Source organism: Notamacropus eugenii, chromosome 2 (assembly GCF_028372415.1).
Source record: "Notamacropus eugenii isolate mMacEug1 chromosome 2, mMacEug1.pri_v2, whole genome shotgun sequence".
Lineage (NCBI taxonomy): Eukaryota > Metazoa > Chordata > Mammalia > Diprotodontia > Macropodidae > Notamacropus > Notamacropus eugenii.
Window position 1 is genome coordinate 244,581,098 of NC_092873.1, and position 20,692 is coordinate 244,601,789.

The 20,692-nt window shown below is 34.7% G+C and overlaps 1 protein-coding gene across 1 annotated transcript in view; it reads right to left on the bottom strand.

Moving 5' to 3' along the window:
• Positions 1-20,692, bottom strand: part of SYNE1 (spectrin repeat containing nuclear envelope protein 1) — a 537,113-nt gene that overhangs the window by 316,409 nt on the left and 200,012 nt on the right. Inside the window, exons 20-30 of the mRNA XM_072643728.1 lie at positions 18,896-19,069; positions 15,417-15,575; positions 14,912-15,076; positions 12,828-12,962; positions 11,817-11,975; positions 11,401-11,609; positions 10,049-10,157; positions 8,777-8,941; positions 7,785-7,952; positions 3,774-3,944; positions 3,104-3,244 (exon numbers count right to left, since the gene is read on the bottom strand). Of these exons, the coding sequence (XP_072499829.1) occupies positions 3,104-3,244; positions 3,774-3,944; positions 7,785-7,952; positions 8,777-8,941; positions 10,049-10,157; positions 11,401-11,609; positions 11,817-11,975; positions 12,828-12,962; positions 14,912-15,076; positions 15,417-15,575; positions 18,896-19,069 (1,755 nt within the window). The remainder of the gene's footprint in view (positions 1-3,103; positions 3,245-3,773; positions 3,945-7,784; positions 7,953-8,776; positions 8,942-10,048; positions 10,158-11,400; positions 11,610-11,816; positions 11,976-12,827; positions 12,963-14,911; positions 15,077-15,416; positions 15,576-18,895; positions 19,070-20,692) is intronic.

Genomic DNA, 20,692 nt, shown 5'->3' on the forward strand with positions numbered 1-20,692 from the left:
TTATAAAAGATCACTATGCATAGCTCTTTCCTACCAAATTTGAGAATCTAAAACAATGCTTAATAATGAAAACATTTTCCAAAAATCATGGCATATTAATATAATGGAATATCATGGTACCATATGATGATAAATATAAGTTTAAAGAATTAAGGTGTCTATGACAAGTGATGAAAACATAAAGTTCAGCAAAACCAAACTCTCTTTCTTTTGTGTGTATATATATATATATATATATACATATATGTAATAAAACTTTTTAAAAAATGAAAATCAAAGGAAAAAGAATTTCAGAATGATCTCAGGAGAGGACATAGAACAAAACACAGTTTGGGATTTTGTTAATATGCCTGCTTCTATTTTTTTGGTTAAAAATACAGTACAGTAGGCTTAGGTTTTTTACATGTTAATTCATTTCTTCTTATATATTGATTATTCTCTTTATAATTATTAAGTTTATATTTTAAAAAAAGATACAAGTGGGACCATGTATTCTCAATATTTCTCATTTCATGGTTACCATGAAATGGCCTAAAGTAGAAAATATCTGAGAAAGCCTGCAAGTATTCTCTTTACATTTTTTTTTAGTAAGAATGATCTTGATACATAAAATAGACCATACTTATTTATAGTTGAGCAAAGTAACTATATGGTTCAGAAGTTGGTAGTTTTCTCTATCATTTTTATTCTCTAAAAAAATTATCTAGGCTCTTTCCTATTCTATTATAAGCTTCCTCTCTCTAGAATATCTCGAAATTAATTTCCATATGCTTTGAAATTGTTATCACCTTTAACACAGATTCCTACCATATGTATTTGATCTGATCTAACCACTCTTCCTGATTTATGAGTCTCAAGTGCTACTGGCATTTTCAAACATAGTTCATATAAAATGGAAGTGATAGAAGAAAAATACCATAGTCTTATGATTGCCCGAAACATATATGACAATAAAATGAAAGAAGATCTGTTTCATTTTATGTCTGTTTATCTTTCTTCCATTTTATTGACATATATTCTTAGGAACATCGAGTTTAAGTAGATCTTACCCTAATCTTTATTCAGGATCTTTTCCCTCTGCTTCTGTCTGCTGTGATCCTCCTCATAATGTTTCTCAAATTAATTTGTAGCAGAAAGTGACTTGTACTTGTCTCTCAAGTCTCTTTCAAAAGAAGATTAAGTATTGACTGGGTGAAGTGAGTTTTCTGGACTCCTTTAACCTACTAAAATAGTAATGACTTTTTAGCATTAGTTAAGTTTCTCAAATAAATGTTGATAGATATAACGTCTGTAATTTTTTTCCATTTTCCATTTTACTAATGTTATCACAATTAACATTTATGTCAAACTTTAATGTTTGGGAAATGTTTTACAATCAATGTCTCATTTGAACTTCTTAAAAACTGAGTTGGTTTTTTTTGCTGTTGTTTTAAAGTCAATTTTGTTTATTTTTTTTTAAAGGAGGTCAAGGTTGCAGTTGCTGTAGTCTCAAGCAATGCCTCCCAATTCTTGGCCACCACAATTTTTTTTTCTAATATATTGTTTAATCAGGTCAACCAGTTAGAGATCTGATTACAAAGAGTTAATTCTGAAATAACTGATAATATCTGTAATTGGTAATTTCAGATCCATTAAGAGATAGTTTCATTTTTTACACTGTGATTCAGTTACATTCGGCATCTTTTGACTCTCTACTAAAGAAAGTGCTTGTATGCAGAGCCTTGACTTCTGAATAAACTACCAGCCTTTGGTCTTTTTCCACCATAGAGTAATTTTGTTAATTAACAAAAGAAGAATTAAGAATTCATAATATAGAAAGGACAAATGATTTCTTAAATAATGTCAGCACAAATACAGATATTCAGAGAGAGGTATGTTAAGGTGATATGATATGATATAACATGGTATGGCATGATATGATATGGCATGGTATGTTCTGGCATGGTATAGTATTGTATGGTACAGTATCGTACAATATGACATGATATAAAGACATCTTATGCCATGTTAAGGGAGAAAAGAACTGTAACTGAAAAAAATCTCCAAGAGTTTTATATAAAGTGTTCATATAAACTTTATAATGATAAAAAGAAAGACAGAAACTTCCTAATAGTAATCAAATGAGCAAAAAAAAATATTCAGAGAGAAAGGAACATTTGTTTTTATTCTTACAAAGTCACAAACCTCTTTGGTAGGTTGTTAGACTATTGTATTATATTGTATAATCCTACTGTACTCTGCCCAGGTAAGGTGACACCTGTATCACTATGTCCCATTTTGGGTGTCAAAGCATTTATTAAGCACCTATTGATTGTCAGGAATTGTACTATGCACTTTGCAAATATTATCTCATTTGACTTTAGGAAAGACACGGATAATATGGAGAGCATCTAATTGGTGAGTAGGATAAAGAAGGTCCTCGAATTCATGTCATTTATGGATTAATTACATCAGCTAAGTATGTTTAGCCTAGCAAAGATATTTGAAGGATGTCCTGTAGAAGAGTCTCGTTCTGCTTGACTCTGAATGGCAGAATGGGGTACAAGTTCCCAAGAGGTAGAATTAGGCTTGATGTAAGGAAAACCGAACATCTAATGGTATCCCAAACTATAATAGGATGCCTCAGAAGGCAGAGCATTCTCCCTCCATGGAGGTCTTGTAGAAGAGGCTGGATAATTACTTGTCAGTTATATAGCAGAAGGAGATTCTCAGCCATGGGCTGGGCTGGGATAGATGGCTTCTGAGTTCTCTTAAAAATCTTGGATTATGCAGTTCTGTGCATCATTTAAACATGAGTGGAATGAATTGAACTGAAATTAGCACCTTCCTTTTAAACCCCAAAAATATAAACCAAGGGTCTCTATGTAGCTGCTTTTAGTACCTAGTAACACCATCTTAGTGCCTAGTACTTTATTTTCCTTAGTAAATCATCACCCTAGCCAGAGTGGTAACCAGCCTCTTAATACCCATATATAACAATAACAACTATTCATTGTTCTGTCTTGGAAAGTGTGCTCTAATTTTTTTTTCCGAAAAAAAGGGGAAAACAAGGAACTATTTCAGGCTAAACATTTAATAAAGGACTCGATCATATCACTTATACCTTTGTCTGATCCAGTTCTGAGGACAGGCTCTCTAAGCTGCTAAAACTCAAGAAACGTTCATGGCTGGAACCTGTTTGAAAAAGGTATCTGACCACTGTTTCTTTGTTTGTTTCAAAGCGCTCCCATTTTCTTATTGTCATCTAAAGAGAAAAAAAAGTTAAATAATACAATAAGTTATAAATTAGTGAAGAATATCAAGGAATCATTTTTTACATGGACCCTAACTTGGAGAGCTGCAACCCTTCACATTCACATTTTTTCAGTGGCCAATTTAATACATTGAGATTCTAAGAAAGTTCACTGTTCAGTCTCTAGTAGAGACTAATTTCCCTGGACCTCATCTATAGGGGGAGAAAAAGAAGTTGTACTTGATGGTCTGTAAGGCATTTTCTGCATAGGGAATGTTAATCTACTACTAGAACTGAGGGGCAAACAGCAATGAAAGTCAAAAGAAAAATAAGGGAAAATAGGAAAGGGGGAAATAAGCAACTTGATTACAAAAATTAACATATATGCATCAACGGAAACATCAGGACTAAAAAATATCCATGCATTTTCTGGACCCTGCCAAAGTGAAAAGAGCTAGCTAGAGTTAGACAAAATTGGTAGGTCAACAACTTTTTTACTGGGGAGAACTTTTGAAAAGGCCATTGCTTTCTGAAGTCTCACCTGCAGGCGGCGCTCCTGCTTTTCCCTATTCTGCTCCATGTTCTCTAAAGTATTCTCCAGCTTCTTCAGGTCCTCTTGGGCTCTGCTAGATAACCCACCGTCACCCTGCTTAGCCCTGGCAATCTGCTCTTGTACATCCTTCTTCTTTCCCTGGATCCTTTTGGTCTTTTGCTGAAAGGATTTGTTAAACAGATGGATATACATATTAATTTCTCCTACAGCTAAGAAGGGAAGTACATGCCTGCACTTGAACAGAGGACAGAAAAGTGCATACAAAAGCATGCATGGTGGGCAAGGACTGTACTTTTAAGTGAAGGAATGACTGCTAATAACAATGAAGAGTCTATATTAGCTAGAGATGGACACTATTTATAAATATTTTAGTTTAGAAAAACAACAACACGTGTTCCGTCACTTAAAAATTGAGTCAAAAGATCTATTTTGTGCTTTACACATGGAACGTATTTGGTAAAATAATACATTTGCTGAAAAAGAAAAAAGTGTATGTGTGTGTGTATGTGTGTGTGTGTGTATGTGTGTGTGTGTGTGAGAGAGAGAGAGAGAGAGAGAGAGAGGGAGGGAGGGAGGGAGGGAGGGAGGAGAGAGAGAGAGAGAGGCAGAGAGATGGAGAGAAAAAGATAAATTCTTTTACTGCTTAAAAAAATACCAGCCCAAATCCAAAGGTTAAAGTAGTTCTTTTGCTAATGGAAGAAAAAGGTGAATACATTAGGGATCGTGATTAATCTGTAGAAACTGTCAAAAATCTACAGGGATTTTTCAGAAAGGTAAAGATAGAAGTAAAAGTATCCATGGTGCTGTTTCCTAAATTAAACCAACACAAAATTAAAATCTATTCATCAACATACAAACAACATGAAATAAATGGAAGCAATATGCAAACAAAATTTAATTTCATGCACATTAACTTTTTAAAAACACCTACTGACCTATTATTTTTTGAAGGTAACAGTGAAAACTATAAAAATAATAACTTATTTGTGCATCTTTTAAAAAGTGTATGCCATGGCAAGACAGGAACTGATGCAAAGTGAAGCAGAGACAAGAAAACCATATACAAAATGATTTTTTGGTTGTTTTTCAGTGCTTTTAGATTCTGTGACTCCATTTGACATTTTCTTGGCAAAGATATCGCAGTGGTTTGCCATTTCCTCCTCCAGGTAATTTTATGAGGAAACTGAGACAAACCAGGTAAAGTGAGTTGTCCAGGGTCACACGGCTATTAAGTGTCTGAGGTCACATTTGAACTCAGGGCTTTCTATACCCAGGGCCAATACTCTGCCCACTAAACCACCTCACTACTCACAAAATGATTGGAATAATATAAATGAACAGAATAAGAACAAAAAATATTAGCAACTGAATGCTAAGAAAGTATACTCACTAACCTTAGTCCCCCAAAAAAGAGAAATGAGAAGATACCTACCCATTTTCTTCGCAAAAGGGGAGCACTATGTGTATGGAACACAACATATAACATCAGATTTCTTTTTGCATATGTTGTTTAATTTGCTATACTGTTTTCTTTTGTATTCTTTGTTATAAGGGATAATTCTCTGGCAGAGAAGGTAGAGACAGGTGTTAGGAAATTAATATGATACTAAAATATATCAGTAAAAGTTTTTTTTAACACCTGCTTTAAAACTTACTTTTGTAAAAATAGCTTAGGCTTTTTCTAGCCTATTTTTTCTCAAATCCAAAGTCAAAACATATAGGCACTTAACTGGTTAGTATATTAGTACAAATAAATTATGTCATATTTACTTTGTTTTCATTTCTGGGATGACATTTGGATGACTAAGAATAAGAGCGTGTCCTCTGAAATTCCTACCATTTTCTGTAAAACAGGACAGTTATTTAATGTTGTGTGGTTGATTTTCAGTTGTGTCCAACTCTTTGTGGCCTCATTTGAAGTTTTCTCAGAGAAGATACTGGAGTGATTTGCCAATTCCTTCTCCAGCTCATTTTACACAGGAGGAAACTAAGGCAAACAGAATTAATTGACTTCCCCAAAGTCACACAGCTAATAAGTGTCTGAGGCTGGTTTTTAAACTCAGGAAGAAGAGTCTTCCTGATTCCAAATCTGGCACTCTTTACACACTGAGCCACTTAGCTGCCCATTTTATTTATTCTGTAAACATTTAAGTGTCTAATATAGGTAGGTGTCATGCTACGTCAGAGGTTCCTAACCTTATTTGGCTTACTGCCTCCTTTAAAAAAAATTCACTCTGCCCCCCCCCCCCCTTGAAATCTTCTTTCTTTAACCTTTTAATAGATTTTTGGATATTTGCACCATTTCAAAAAAATCTAAAATATGTATTATTAAAATTGTTGTACTTTTATCTTAAATTTAATAATTTATTATAAATTTGTGGTTTTGCCTGCATTGAAATTTTGATCATGCAATACTGTGTCATGTAACCATATTATATCATATTATAAACAAGTCATTAATGCCCATAATCCTGCCAATGCATGCTGGACTTACTGACAATGCACAATATACTTGCCTGCCAACACTTGCTTGTTAAGACCTGTTGGCAGACTTGACTACTGATCGGTTATAACTTGCATTTTGTATGTTTAGCTGGAAAATAATGTAATCACTATGACTTTAATTCTGTTACACAATGGATGAAACATGTATGAATGGATTTTCAAAATTTTCTTCTCTTCTTTCTTTATGCTTCCACTATCCCATTATTTTTATTCAATGCCCCCCAAATGCACCCAAAGCTACTACTGCCCTCCCCCACTGGATTATTCCAGTGCCACCCAGGACTGGTATCACTCACTTTGTGAACCTCTGGATGAATATGGGAATCTATGAAAGAAATGTAAACGATATAATGTCTTTTTTTCAAGAGCTCATGCTCTAGGAAAAAAGAAGAAAAATAAAAGAAACAAAATATAAAGTAAAGAGGAATTAATTAGTACCTAAGAAGGAAAACAAATGCTATCATCATTCTGTGCTTGGGAAGTCAGAGATTTCATGGAAAAAGGGAAAATCAAAGGCACAATTGAAGAAGAATACACTGGCATAGCAAATGGTATGACAATGGGTAATGTATGTGTTCAAGGAAGAAGAATTAGAGAAAAAGAGAGTAGAAATGCAGTGAGGGAAGAAAGGAAACATTTTTTTACATAATTAAAAGTTTTTCACATAATTAAATTAGCATAATTAGTTTGCAGTAAAGTATCCTTACATTCCTCTTTTTCATTAAAGGCTGCACTTTCAAGGGAGGTTTTCAAAGTTAATGTCTTATTTGGTCCTCATTTTTTTATTCTGCTTTTTGTCATCACCAGATCCCTTAATGTGAAGACATGAATGTATTGACTTAGATAATTCAACTAAGAGCAGAATGTTACCAAATTCTTTGACCGCACAGACCAGATTTTCTGAATATGTGAGTGTTTTACATAATTGGTATCAAACTCAAATAGAAACAGGGGCCACAAAACCTTAGATAAGAATTCCTGAGGACCATATATTGGCAGTTTTAAAATATAACATTAGCTTTATTTTATTGTAGCTTTATTATTTTAAAAATTATTTCCCAGTTGCACTTTACTCTGATTTAGCCCCTCTGAGGAGTGCTGTGGGTTACATGTGATCAATGGACTAAGTGTTTGACGGCTCTGTTCTATGCATCTCTCTGGTTTTAATTCACTAATAACAATAAACATAATCAATAATTAATAACATAAGATGTACTACTACTATTAATGATAACACATATGTATAGCACTTAATACGTTCTAGCTATTGTGCTAAGCCCTTAACAATTATTATCAAATTTGACCCTCACAACAGTCCTGCAGGTTTTTTTAAACAGAAGGGGAAACTGAGGCAAAGTGGTGGCTTGCCCAGAGTTACACAGTTGGAAAAATGTCGAGGATAATTTTGAATTCAGAGTTTCTTGATTTCAGTCTCAAAGATGTGAGCCCTATAGCTGCCCCTAGGAGATGCAATGAAATTAAAGACACACCCACCTGATGATGTAAAAGTAACTGCTGGGCTTCAATTAAGTTTTCAGTGTCCAAGATCTTTTCTGCTTGCTCCTGAACTTCTTTGGAGGTGCTAATTAACTGTTCAAGGGAGCTTTTTGCAATTTCCTTGTATTGGACCCGATCCCCAAGAACACTTAGCATCTTTTCAACCTAAATTAAAAAAAAAAAAACATATACACACAGAGAGAAATAAATCCATGACCCTTTTATGACTGGATAGAACCAATTTATGTTGAAATGTTTCAAGAATATTAATAATTTTAAAATAAAAGTAAAATGGATGTTATTTTATTTTATTCTTGTAGTACATAGCATGTCCATAAATCTTTAACTATTCTTTCAAGAAAAAAATACTGTACTTATTTAATATATAGCACTCAGAAAAATGACCTCATCTGACACATTCTACTGGATCAAAATCATTCTTTTTAAGGATCAGTGTGAAATGTTGTAAACATTTTACCATTTCCTTTTAAATAAATCAACAAAATAACTGTATTTCATAGTTTGCCAGACTTAGGAATTTTTAAAAAAAGAGGAAGACACCTGACATTTAAGCATAATACATATCTTAGAGAAAGGCCATATTAATGACTGTAAAAATATTTTGGGGTTTGTTGTCATTATTGAAGTGGAAAACTAAATCAGTACACTAATTTTAATCTAGAAACTTAGCTAAAACTTCAGAATTCCCTATCCTAATTGTTACAAAGGATTCAATTTTTATTTTATTTTTCCTGAAGGGGACACGTGGGCAGAAGAGAAAAGAATACTTGTTAAGTTTTAAAATTAAATCATCAATGTTGTAATGAGGCACAATTTTTTTTTTAATCTTACAGATTAGCTTTGGCAACCTCTGTATTATTAACAAATATTTCATGGTATTATTTTCAATTCTGATTAAAACTTCCCATTTAAGGAAATCAGCATAGTCTTCAAAAAGAGTTGCACATTACTTAAATATATAACTTTACCTCTGAAAGCAAAGCGATGAGGCTCTTGAAGTCACTCGAGAGTTTTGAGAGTTTATCATCCTGTTTTTGGATTTCTTCCTCTGCAGAAACTTCAGTAAGAGTTTTCAGCCTAGCCTTCAGCCAGCCAAGATTCTCTCCTTGTTTGCTCACCTCATCTCTGATTTCCTTAATATAAAATTCATCAAAACATATCTGTGAACTGTGGTTAAGTGTGACAAAGTCTAAGGGGCAGTTGACACAATGGTCATGCCTCTTGAAGTGATTCTCTGCCTTCCACCAGTTACTTATATTGACTCTTATTCTTCTGCCTCTTAAACGTAAGGTTCTTTTCTTGGTCCTTTCCTCTCCATTGGTGATCTAATCTAATCCCATGGCTTCGATTATTGACCCTATGCACATAATTGCCAAATATACAGTATATTCCAAAAGTTTTAGTACAGTTTTAAGTGATTAAACCTTAAAACTCTACTGAGATTTTTGGGATACCTTATATACTTATATCCTTAATCTCTCCCCAGAGATTCTTCTCTATATTGCCAATGTCATTCTGGAGGGCTACACTTAAGCTGTCCTGTTGTTACCCCAGATTCAGTTTAACTTCTTTGAGTCTCAGTTTCCTCATCTATCCAAAGAAGAGGTTTAACTGGATGCCATTTAAAGTCATTTTGGCTTTAAATCTATACCCCAAACTGAATTCATCATCTCTCCCCACCACCCCATAACAATTTGCCCCCCTCCATAACATGACTACTTCTGCTGCTAGCACGTCAATGTTTCAGTTACCAACAGTCATAATTTCAGTTACTTTTTTTAATCATTGTTGTCTAACTCTTCATGACTCTTTTTGGGGTTTTCTTGGCAATGATACTGGAGTGGTTTGCCATTTCCATCTCCAGCTCATTTTATATATGAGGAAACTCAAGCAAACAGGGTTAAGTGACTTGCCAGGGTCACACAGCTAGTAATTGTCTCAGAGCTGATTGTCAAGGGGATTCCCTTTCAAGGATTATTTAAAGCTTTCAGGCTCTCCATATCTTTTGTCTTTGGTTGAAGATAGAAACCACTAACCATTAATTTAGTGATTATTAGCTAGCTTAATTAATATGCCAATTATTAGTTACCTAGAAACTGTGACTCTTAGATTTTTCATTCATCACACAATGTCAGTATTTGCATATTAAAAGTAAAAAGATGACTGTTATACAATCTAGTCAAGTAAAAAGAAATGAAAAAGGCAATCTTTACATAAAAAATAACATGCCAGGAACTAACCTCTGCAGCAAGTTTGGACTTTCCATATGTGGTAGTATCTTTGGCTTCCTGCTTCATCAGTTGCAGCTCTCTCTCTTTTGCAGATATCCAGAATGACAATTCAGAAAATCTAAAACAATGCAATCATCATCTTATGATAAGAAAAAAAAGAATGTCCTAGTGGTATATAAGTACTTAATTATTCAAATATTACTTTGAAAAAGCCTCCCAATTCAGAAACACTTCAATAAATATTTCCTCTGCAGAAAAAAAGTCTTTTTTTAAGCAAAGTTGGAGGGCAAGAAGGATGGTCTGGTGGTTAATAGTGGTTAAATAAGCTGTGTCCATGCTGGTGTCTTGCTCAGGTACAGGTTTGCCCTTGGACCTGGGTCTATCTGAGGTGAAAGACTTAGTCCTGGAATTCTCATATCTCAGTTACCTGGAACTGGGTCAGACAAGTTGACTTTGTGCAATCTTAACAAGACTGGGTGGAGGATTATTCCAAAAGAGAAGTACCTCTTCAACTGGCCCTAGAAGGCTGAGGAGCCTGCCCTCAGATCTTGTAGGGGTGAGAAAATCCCTGGATAATGAATGGCAGGTACAGAATCCACATACGGGAAGCATCCTGAGGCCTCATACTGTGCTTTCATTATTTACTACCTCTGGTGGTCAAGTTCCTGACCCCAAGGGATGGTCAATGCCATGACTTATATAGAGGTATTTTTTCTGTACTTTGAGAACCTGAAATTTTCATCAAGGTGGGTTCTCTTTCTACTGAAGTAGGTCACAAATTTTCTGCGCCTTCCAAAATGATTTTTCTAGATGTGGAGTGGCTAAAGCTGTCAATACTCTGCAGCCAGAATGGTGATGATTCCCTTCAAAATTAACTAGTATGATCCTTAAACAGCAGACATGTGGTCTGTCACTAGGCCCATTCCAAATTTGGAAAAACTCTTTGAAATTTCTATACTCTTCTGATGTATCCTTGAAGAACCTGGGGTCACCTCCACATTATAAGTAGTTCTACAAGGGACTTTAATGGTGTTACCAGAGCTTTTATGTCTATTAAAAGCAATATTTATGTACAAAAGAAAGATAAAATCATGCCACCTGTTTTCACCTATTTATTAAATAAAATAAAATTCATGTCATACTATAGTTATTTTTTGTATGTCTTAAATCATAGAGGAGAAACCTTGTGTATTATCTATTTTTGTACTTCCCCACAGCTCCAGACACAATGCCTTAGACATCATAGGCAATGGAGAAATGTTACTTTACAAACAAACTGGTCAATGTAGAGCAAAATTATTATAGCCAATATGCTAGAATTGTTCTATTAAAATGTCTGTTCAACTCTCAGAAATACTTACCTAGTCTTATAATCTTTCCATTTATCTGGGTTTTCCATCAATTTCTTGTAAGTGTTATCAATCATAACCTTAAGATCTCTGAGAGTGGCTTGACACTTCTCTGGCATATTCCTCACAGGGTCACGGACTGGAAGTTTCATACTGAGTTCTTCAATCACTTGTAACCTTTTCTCACAAAGATGATGGGGTCCTTTGTCACTGAAGAAAATCTAGAGGGAAACAGCTGAAGCTATTAGTAATGTACACAGGAAGTCGCAAAAAAGTGTCTCCATTTGCACAGGAAACAAAAATATTCTCCTTTGGGAAACTCAGCCATTTTGTGATTTTGGTCTCAGACCAGACTATCACAGATCTTTATCTTTGTACAAACTTGACAAAATTCCACTAACGTCCACTTGGTGGGGCATGAGACATACCTTATGCTCTTGAATGATCTTTTCACTGCCCTCCTGTGGCACCAACTTGTTCTCTCGACCAAGCTCTGATTTGCACTCTTCTATTGAAGATAAAAATCTGTTTTTCTCCACTTCTATCTTCAGGTGAAGTAAATGATAGGGAGCTTCTCCTTGGAGATCCTACATTACATAAAAAGACCAAGAAGGTACAAAAATGCAATGAGGGAGATTTGAATTGAAATAGCAAACTAAGTAAGTTTTTATTTCCCAGCTAGAAAGGGTCCTGTGTATCATGAGATACAATGGATTTGGAAGCAGCATGTAACATGAGATATGTTGGTTATTCTGAATAAACTTTTTTCTTGCCTTTTTTCTTTTTTATTATAAAGCATGGTTCTCAGAAAGAGAGGGACAGTGGGAAATGTAAATGATGCAAAAAGAAAAGTTCAGCAAAAAACCAAAATGTTTCTATTTACTTTATAGCATAAATTTGACCTTTTTTCAGTCTTTGATTTTTTGAGATATAGGACCAGTCTTTGGGTCAGTGGAAATAGACAGTTTTGTCGTATCTCTTGCAAAATTCCAGTGTGAGATCTAGGATTGCTGTGTGACTTCACAACTCCAGCAACACTGTACCACTGTGTGTCTTCTTCCACAGTCCTTCTAACATTAAATATAAACATTTTTTAATAATCTTTCCTAATTTGAATGGTGTGATGTGAAATCTTCCAGAGGTGTTTAAAACTGCACTTTTCCCATTATTAGTAATTTGGAACATGTTTTCATGTGTTCATTTATGGTTGGCAATTCTTTTAGAAACTGTTGATCATATATCCCTTATTTACCTCTTGGGGAGTGCCTCTGGGTCTCATATTTGTGTCATTTTTCTGAATATTTTAGATATCATACTTTTGTCAATGAAATTTGGTGTGAATGTTTCCCTTCTCTGCCACCAAGGGATCCAGTTTTAATACATTCAGCCTGTCACTCTTCAATCATGGCAAATGGAATTTCTTTCACACAATTACTCACTTTCCATTGTTTATGGAGTTTTCTAACAGCTTCCTGTAGACCCTGCTGTTCTTGCTCAGGGAGGATGTCAGTTAGTTCATCACAAGCTTTCAGGAAGGCATTTAGTACCCTCTGGTCCAGCTGACTAAAAAACTCCTGATTGGAGGATTGTGGGGAGGAAAAAAACAATTAAGAGCTCCATCTAGTTACCACTGTTAACACAGAAACCAGTTGGTAGGAAAATAACCATAAAATGTTATTCAAGGAAGTAATAAAGTTTCTTACCATGAGCTAGCTTAAGCTCATCACTAATTCACATAAAATATCCATTTAGCCACAATTAAAAATCAGTAGCTACCATGTTTGGAATTCAACTGGTACTTTCTATTCTTTTTTATGGGGGGGGAATAGGGAGATTAATTACAATTCCCAGATTAGAATGTATCCACACCAGTGCAGCAGTCATAGCTAAGAAGATAAGGAGAGAGTATTAACCCACAAGCTTAAGATGACAGTGATTCATATTGTTTAATCTCTTTTTTCAAAGGCCAGTCACAAAAGCTAAAGGAAAATCAGAACTAGAATTCATAATCCCTTATTCTTGACATTAAATTACATTTAAGGCCCTTGTACTTCGTTAAAAATGAGCATTCTACCAAAGGATTTCTGCCCTATTCTCAAAAGAAAAGATAAAAATATAACTTACTTATACATTCACAACCATTTCATCAAATTTACTTTAGAAGAAAGGCAGTAACAATGCTGATATATACTAATTAAAGGAGGTACTTATATAAAAATCTACTTGTGAGCCAAGTAGAAACTATAATTGTTGAGTCTGAGACTGGTAGATCTCTTGAGTTTAGGAATTCTGATCTATAGTGCACTACGCTGACCAGGTGTTCAAATTAATACCAATACAAATATGGTGAACTTTGAGAGCAAGGGACTGCCAGGCAGCCTAAGAAAGGGTAATCTGGTCAAAGTGGGAAATGACACAGCAGATCAAAAGTCCATACCAATCAGTGGTGAGCTTGGGCCATAAGTGGCTGCTTCACTTCCAGCCTGGGAGACCCAGTCTCCAAACCACCACCCCCCCCCCAAAAAAAAAACTGAATGCTTTTCAGTTTTTGTTTAATGTTTTGTTCTGCCTCTCAGTTAAAAATTGCCATTGCACAAATTTAAACCATAATCATAATCATAGACAAAAAGATTGATAATCCACTAAAACACTGATATATAACCCCAGTTAAACAGTACCCAGGACATGACTTCAAATTGAATAGAGTCTGCCATATTTGTTAAGGAGAGTCTACTTCAACAATGGGAGAAGGTAGTTTAATATCTAATAAATGTCATGATATCATGCCTTCTTAAGTGCTCACCAATCTGCTTCACTTTGCTAGAGTTTAAGCAATCTAAAGATCTTTCCATAAATCTGAAGTTCTCCATTTAGAAAGAATTCTTTAATGTTTTTTAATTGCTTAGATAAGTAAGGGACAAGTCAGTAGGTCAGAGTTATCTTTGTTAATCTCTACAGTTTTTACATTCTCCACTACATTTTGTTTTCTACAAACTTCTCATTAAAGATTCTAATCTGATACACCTTTCCAAAGTATGATAACAAGCCAATGAGAAATCAACTGAATAATTTCCTTTTTAAAGTCTTCTCATTTGCCATTTATTTTGTCTCTAGAATCTATAGGACCTTCTCTAATTCTGCTTTGGACTCCTCACATTTTCCCTTGGGATTAGATAAAAATAATCTCTGGTTCCATCTTTTATTTTACACTATCTACACTGAGAAGAAACAAGGTATGGTGGATACAAAGTTGGCCACAGAGTAAGGCAAATGTAGTTGGTTCAAGCCTTACTACTTGTACAGAATGGCTGTGTGATTGTAAGACACTGAATCTCTCAGTGAGTCAGACTATTTTCTAAGATTGTAAATTACTGAGCTGGTGTCATTCTGAATTCGTAAAGGGATTTTCCTTACTGGAATTTTCCTAAAACAAAGAAATCACAGGTCCAGTTAAAACTAAAAAACAAAAAGCCTGCCCATATGGCTCATGCTGAATGTGCATGGAAGACTATTATTTACTCACCGTATGTTTCTTCAGAAGTACTTCAGGATCCCCTTTTTCCTTTATGCTGACCTGGGCAATCTGTAGGACTTTCTCCAATTCTGCTCTGGACTCCTCAAATTTTTTCATCAAACGGCTATTTGTTTCTACGTGCTTTCTCCACTCACTAGTTTTCTTCACCATATTCTTGGTATCAAGTCAAAAGAAAATTATTTTCTTATTAATGAAAACAATATGTTGTATCTATGAAGGCATCACCAATTAAGTATTTATGTTTTTAATAAAATATTTAACAGGAAGCCTTAATACAATCACTGGCCCTGAAGTAAACAGAAATAATGATACAGATGACTTCTTTTGGAGACTTATGAATATGTAGTGGATTGTATTGATTTTCCATGCAGTAGCAAAAAAAGAAAAAAGAAAAGGAAGAAAGCCAAAGGCATGATGAATAATAGATTCTTTTCTACCTTTCTCTGACCAGCATTTTCCCATATGACAATTTAAACCAGAAAAAATAAATTACCTGAAAAGCAACATGAACCTCAGCAACCTTCTTTTGCAGCATGCTCTGATCAAAGTGTTTTAACACCTTACTCAAGGCCACAAATTTCTGAACATTTTGACTGTCTTTCTCAATTAGTGTCAAAGTCTTCTTACAGCTTTCTTGATGAGATAACAGCTCCTACAAGGAAAAAAAAAATTAATATTACACTTCAGAGGGAAAAACAAGAAACTGTGCAGTTTTAGGTTACTAAGGGGATACAGATTAATCAATGTTAAGAGATTTCATTACAATGACTAAGGAACAATCTTTTAATCAAAGAATTCAGCAATCACTAAAGTTGCTGCACTTTAGATCAGATATCAAAAGTGGGTTTTTTGACATCTTACCCTTTCCTCATATGTTATCGTTAATATTTGGTCTAACTCTACAGAGGAAATAATATAATAAAAGAAGGAAACATAGAATCAAAATTATAACAACCGCCTAATTTCTGACTTTGTCCAGCCAATAAGACTTATGGTACAATAATGACACTATTGAAATGAACCCACATCTCAGATTTAAAAATGCTGAAAGGTCCTTTACCTTAATAAGTTGCACTTGACTGAAATAAACAGAAGCAGAAAATATATTTGACACTCCACATGCCCACAGTGCTATAAAAACTGAAGAATCTCTGATTGTTGCTAACTAGACCTAGGCTGCAAAATAAAGGCAGCTTATCTGCAGGGGATAAGAGGCCCATGGAATCAATCATATCTCTCTGGGTTTCAAAAGGAGAGAAGCAGCAGGAGTCTGCAGTTCCTTAAAGTCCTCTCTAGTGGCTCTGTAACACAATCAATCCCCTAATGGGGAAAGGCAAGGTAGTTCTGATGGTGTGTCTGACTAGTTATTGATTCTAGGCTAGTCACTTCACCTGTCTCAGGTTCAGTTTCTTTGTCTGTAAAATGGTGAGAACCCTACTACACAGGATGTTTGTGAGGATCAAGTTAGCAAAAACTTGATATGCTTTGCAAACCTTTTTCGTAAATGGATGTTTGATTTTTTTGTTAAATGTATACAAATCTGACTGTTACAATTCCTCTGTTATTGAGTTTTGCCTTTACAAACTAAAAAAAATACTTATTTTATCCCTCTGAAGATTTGGAAAATGAGATATGAATTTTTAAAAATATACTATTATATGTCAATTGGGTTGTGGCATACATAACAAAGATTTCATAACTATTTTACTAATATATGAAAGAAATGTTATTAATGAAAAGGATGCATTTGAGTGGAATTTAGACACATAAGTAGACTTTTCTGCCAAGGAATTAATTTAAATCAGGGATTTTTAACCTAGACCCATATACTCTTTTTTTTTTTAATATTTAGATAACTCTATTTGAATACAATTGATTTTCTTTTATAATCTTACGTATTTTGTACTTTTAAAAACATTATTCTAAGAAGGTATCTGAAGGTTTTATCAGATTGCTTAAAGGGCTCCATGACACACAAAAAGTTAAGATCCCCAACTTAAATTAAGTATTACTAAGCCCTAGAAATACTTTTTTTCTGTCCATTGACAGATGGTTTCTTTCAATAAATACCAATTAAATAAAGTAATTAACTATGATCAGTGTAAGGGTAACATGCTTAGGAAAGAGCAGTCTATCTATCTATAATTTGACAATAAAAAATACTACTTGTCATCTTAAGTACATCCTTAAATATTTTATGATGACTGACACCATAACAATTTGTATTTTTTAATTCAGAGCCTAACTCACAACTTCCATGAACAGTATCTGTTCAAGAAATGTGAACTGATATATCAACTCTATAACTATGCAGTGGATTTTCATACCTATCTATCCAGCCCCAACCTTTCTACTGGGCAACTAGGTGGTTCAGTGGATAGAGTACTGGGCCTAGACTTAGGAAGACCCCTCTTCCTGAGTTCAAATTTGGCCTCAGACATTTACTAGCTGTGTGACCCTGGGCAAGTCACTTAATGCTGTTTTCCTCAGTTTCCTCATCTGTAAAATGATCTGGAGAAGGAAATGGCAAAACATTCTAGTATCTTTGCCAAGAAAACCCCAAAATGGGACCACAAAAAGGCAGATACAACTGATATGGTTGAACAAAACCTTTCTTCTAACTTCTGCTCTTGCAACTCTAGCTGCCTACTGAACTTCTCAACCTGGATGTCTTGTAGACATTATATTCTCAACATGTTCAAAATTGAGCCCATTATCTTTTCTCCAAACTCTTTATTCTTCCTCGCCTCCCTATTATGGTTGAGGGCACCACCATCCTCCCACTCACCCAGGCTCACAACCTGTCTCATGCTCAACTTCTTACTCTCATTCCCTACATCCATTCTGTTGCCAAGGCCTATTGATTTTACCTTGACAACATCTCTCATACATAAACCCCTCTTCTTCTCTGACACTACTGGAATATCTCACACCTCCACTATTGTAATAACCTCCTAGTTGGTCCTCCATTCCTGGATCTCTCTCCAATCTACTCCATCCTCCACTTAGCTATCAAAGTCATCTTCCTAAAGTACAGGTCTGACCTATCTGTCCTTTCTCCATTCAATAAACTCCAGTGGCTTCTTGTTACCTCCGCAATCAAATAAAAATCTTCTTGGGGGCTTTTAAAGCCCTTCATAAGCAATATTGTCTTCTTAATTATGTTCCACTTATGATTATTAAAAATTAGTCAGAATTGTGCTCTAACTACCCACAAACACACTGTATAACAAAATGGTACACATGTCTCTACCCATTCTTTTTCAAAATCTTTACTATGCAAAAATTAACTGCAAAAAAGTAAGGCCTTTTTCTGGAGTGGTGTTCCAACTGCACTCTACTTATTATACTCAGACTAGGATGAGTATGCATTACAAAAATGTTGTCCTTCCTGGCTAATGTAGAGGAAGAGTGAATAGGGTATCTGATTTGGAATCAGGAAGACCTTGGTTCAAATCCTGCCTCAGATACTTACAAACAGTTTGGCTCTAAGAAAGCCACTTTTCATAGTCTGTGCCTCAGTTTTCTCAACTGTCAAATGAAAGAGCTAGATTCAGTGGTCTCGAAGGTACCATACAGTTCTGAATCTATGGTCCTATGAACTTAATTGCTTTACACAAGGCACTAATAAGGTCACAACCCTGAGTTTGTTCTTTGGATTCCAGGATGAAAAGACTATCTTCTCCATGGACCCACTTCAGATAAATGAGGATGAGGAGAGAATACATATGAATGGTTCAGTGAAAATGCACCCTTGCTAGTAGGGAAGAGACTCACTCTCCTGCCAATGGTTCAAAAGGTCTATATTTGTTAAGGAAGAAAAACACAATTTGGGAGTATTTAAACTATCCCCTGACAGAATAGTTGTTAATTTTACTTTAGAATGTTGAGGTTTGGGCTCCTTAGAAATCCTATGAGTTATTCTTTAAACAAATAAACTTCTCTAAAGAAGTAAAAGGCAGCTTTCCTTACCTGATGTTTTTGTTTAAAAAGGGTGGTAGATTGTGCTTCTCGTTCAAGGAGTGACATAGTTTCGCTGATTCTCTCAAGTGCTTCATAAAAGAATGTGATTTGCTTTTCTAATTCTTCCAGTGGAATTAGTAGCTGTTGAGTCTCATAAAGTAATGCCGGGTAACATTCTTTGACCTTCAAAAACACAAAGACAACAACTGCATTCAATGGTAAAGTGCCAGAGCAGAGGAAACTGCATGGTCACTTTGAGATAACATTTTCTTTACTAACTATCTTAAATTGATTTTCCAAGTTGGCACTTACAAATCCATAACGTCTTACCTTCATGTGATGCTCAATAGATCTGTATAGTTCTCTGAATTAAAATACAAGGATTATACTGTTAAATCCAGGGGAAGAAATTAAAATGAATGGTTAGTTATATGCTGATAAATGTGAATTAGACCACAGAGTGAGCTATAAATCTCCAGCATCAATGAACCTTTCTGGTTATCAGTTAGCAAATCACTAATTATTTTCAGATCCAAAGTAAAAGGAAAGCAAAAGTGCTTCAGTTTGGGATTGTATTTTTTTTTTGGTAGAAGTATATAGTATATTTGCTACAGAGTACACAGGTATAAATGCGAGATTGTTTTTTAAACTCAGTACTCAGAAGTGGCAGCTTTTTGGTTGCAATCGTTTACAAGTAGTTTTCTTTTTCATCGTGTGTTAAGTTTCAAGGTCAATATGAACTAAAATATGAATCAGATGTCTACTGTAGCACAGTGTGAACTATTAAGAATAGATATCCCCAAAGAAATGGAAAACGTTCCTTAAGGGTATATAAAAGTAGTAGCAGTGGTAGTGGTAGTGGTAATAACAAAATAGCAATCACAGTTAATGTTTACAAAACATTGTAAAGTTTGCAAAACTAGTCACATACCTTATCTCTTATGAACCTCAAATCAGGTATCATTATCCTCATTTTACAGAAGAGAGCAGATTAAATAAATTACTCAGTATTACAAAATTAGGATATAGTAAAGCTAGAGTTTGCCTCCAGCTCTTTTGTTTCCAAATCCGGGGGGCTTTCTACTTTTCTATTTTCGAAGTATCTGTTTTAATACCATATGACTCTCTCTATAACTAGTTTCCTCATCTATAGAATGGGGATAATAATAGAAGTGCCTCACAAAGCCCTTGTAAAGACCAAATGAGATAACATATGGAAAGCACTTCGCGAACCTTGAAGTCCAACATGAATGCTAGCTCTTATTATTATTATTATTATTACTAACTGTCAATATCATTAAAATCTAAGATACCCTTCCTGCAATGCAGGAAAACTATTCTGATTTTAAAGCTTTTTTCCCAAAATATAATGGGGAAGGAAGGAAAGCATTTGTGCCGTTTTGTTTTATCATAGAAAAGACATAACATATTATGTCTAAGACAAAGATTGAGTTCAATGACACAAAAAGAACAAAATGAGAACCAGCTACATTAAAGATGACCAATATGCCTTATAAAGCATTCTAAGGGGTAGTTGGCACTTTAGTCTCATCCAGAAATAGACTAAACTTGGGCATCCTCTACATTCCAGGGACGGGGGACCTACAGTTCATACTTATATTCATTCTCTGCCCTCTGTTCTTCCAAGAGTCTTTCTAATACAAAATTTTAGAAAGTTAATAATTGCTTGTTACTTCAATAAGTCAATTCACTAACTTTTAATAGATACCTACTAAGGGTAATGTGATAAAGGTTATTTAACTGAATTGAATTGAATTTATAAGATACCTACTAAAGGTAATGTTT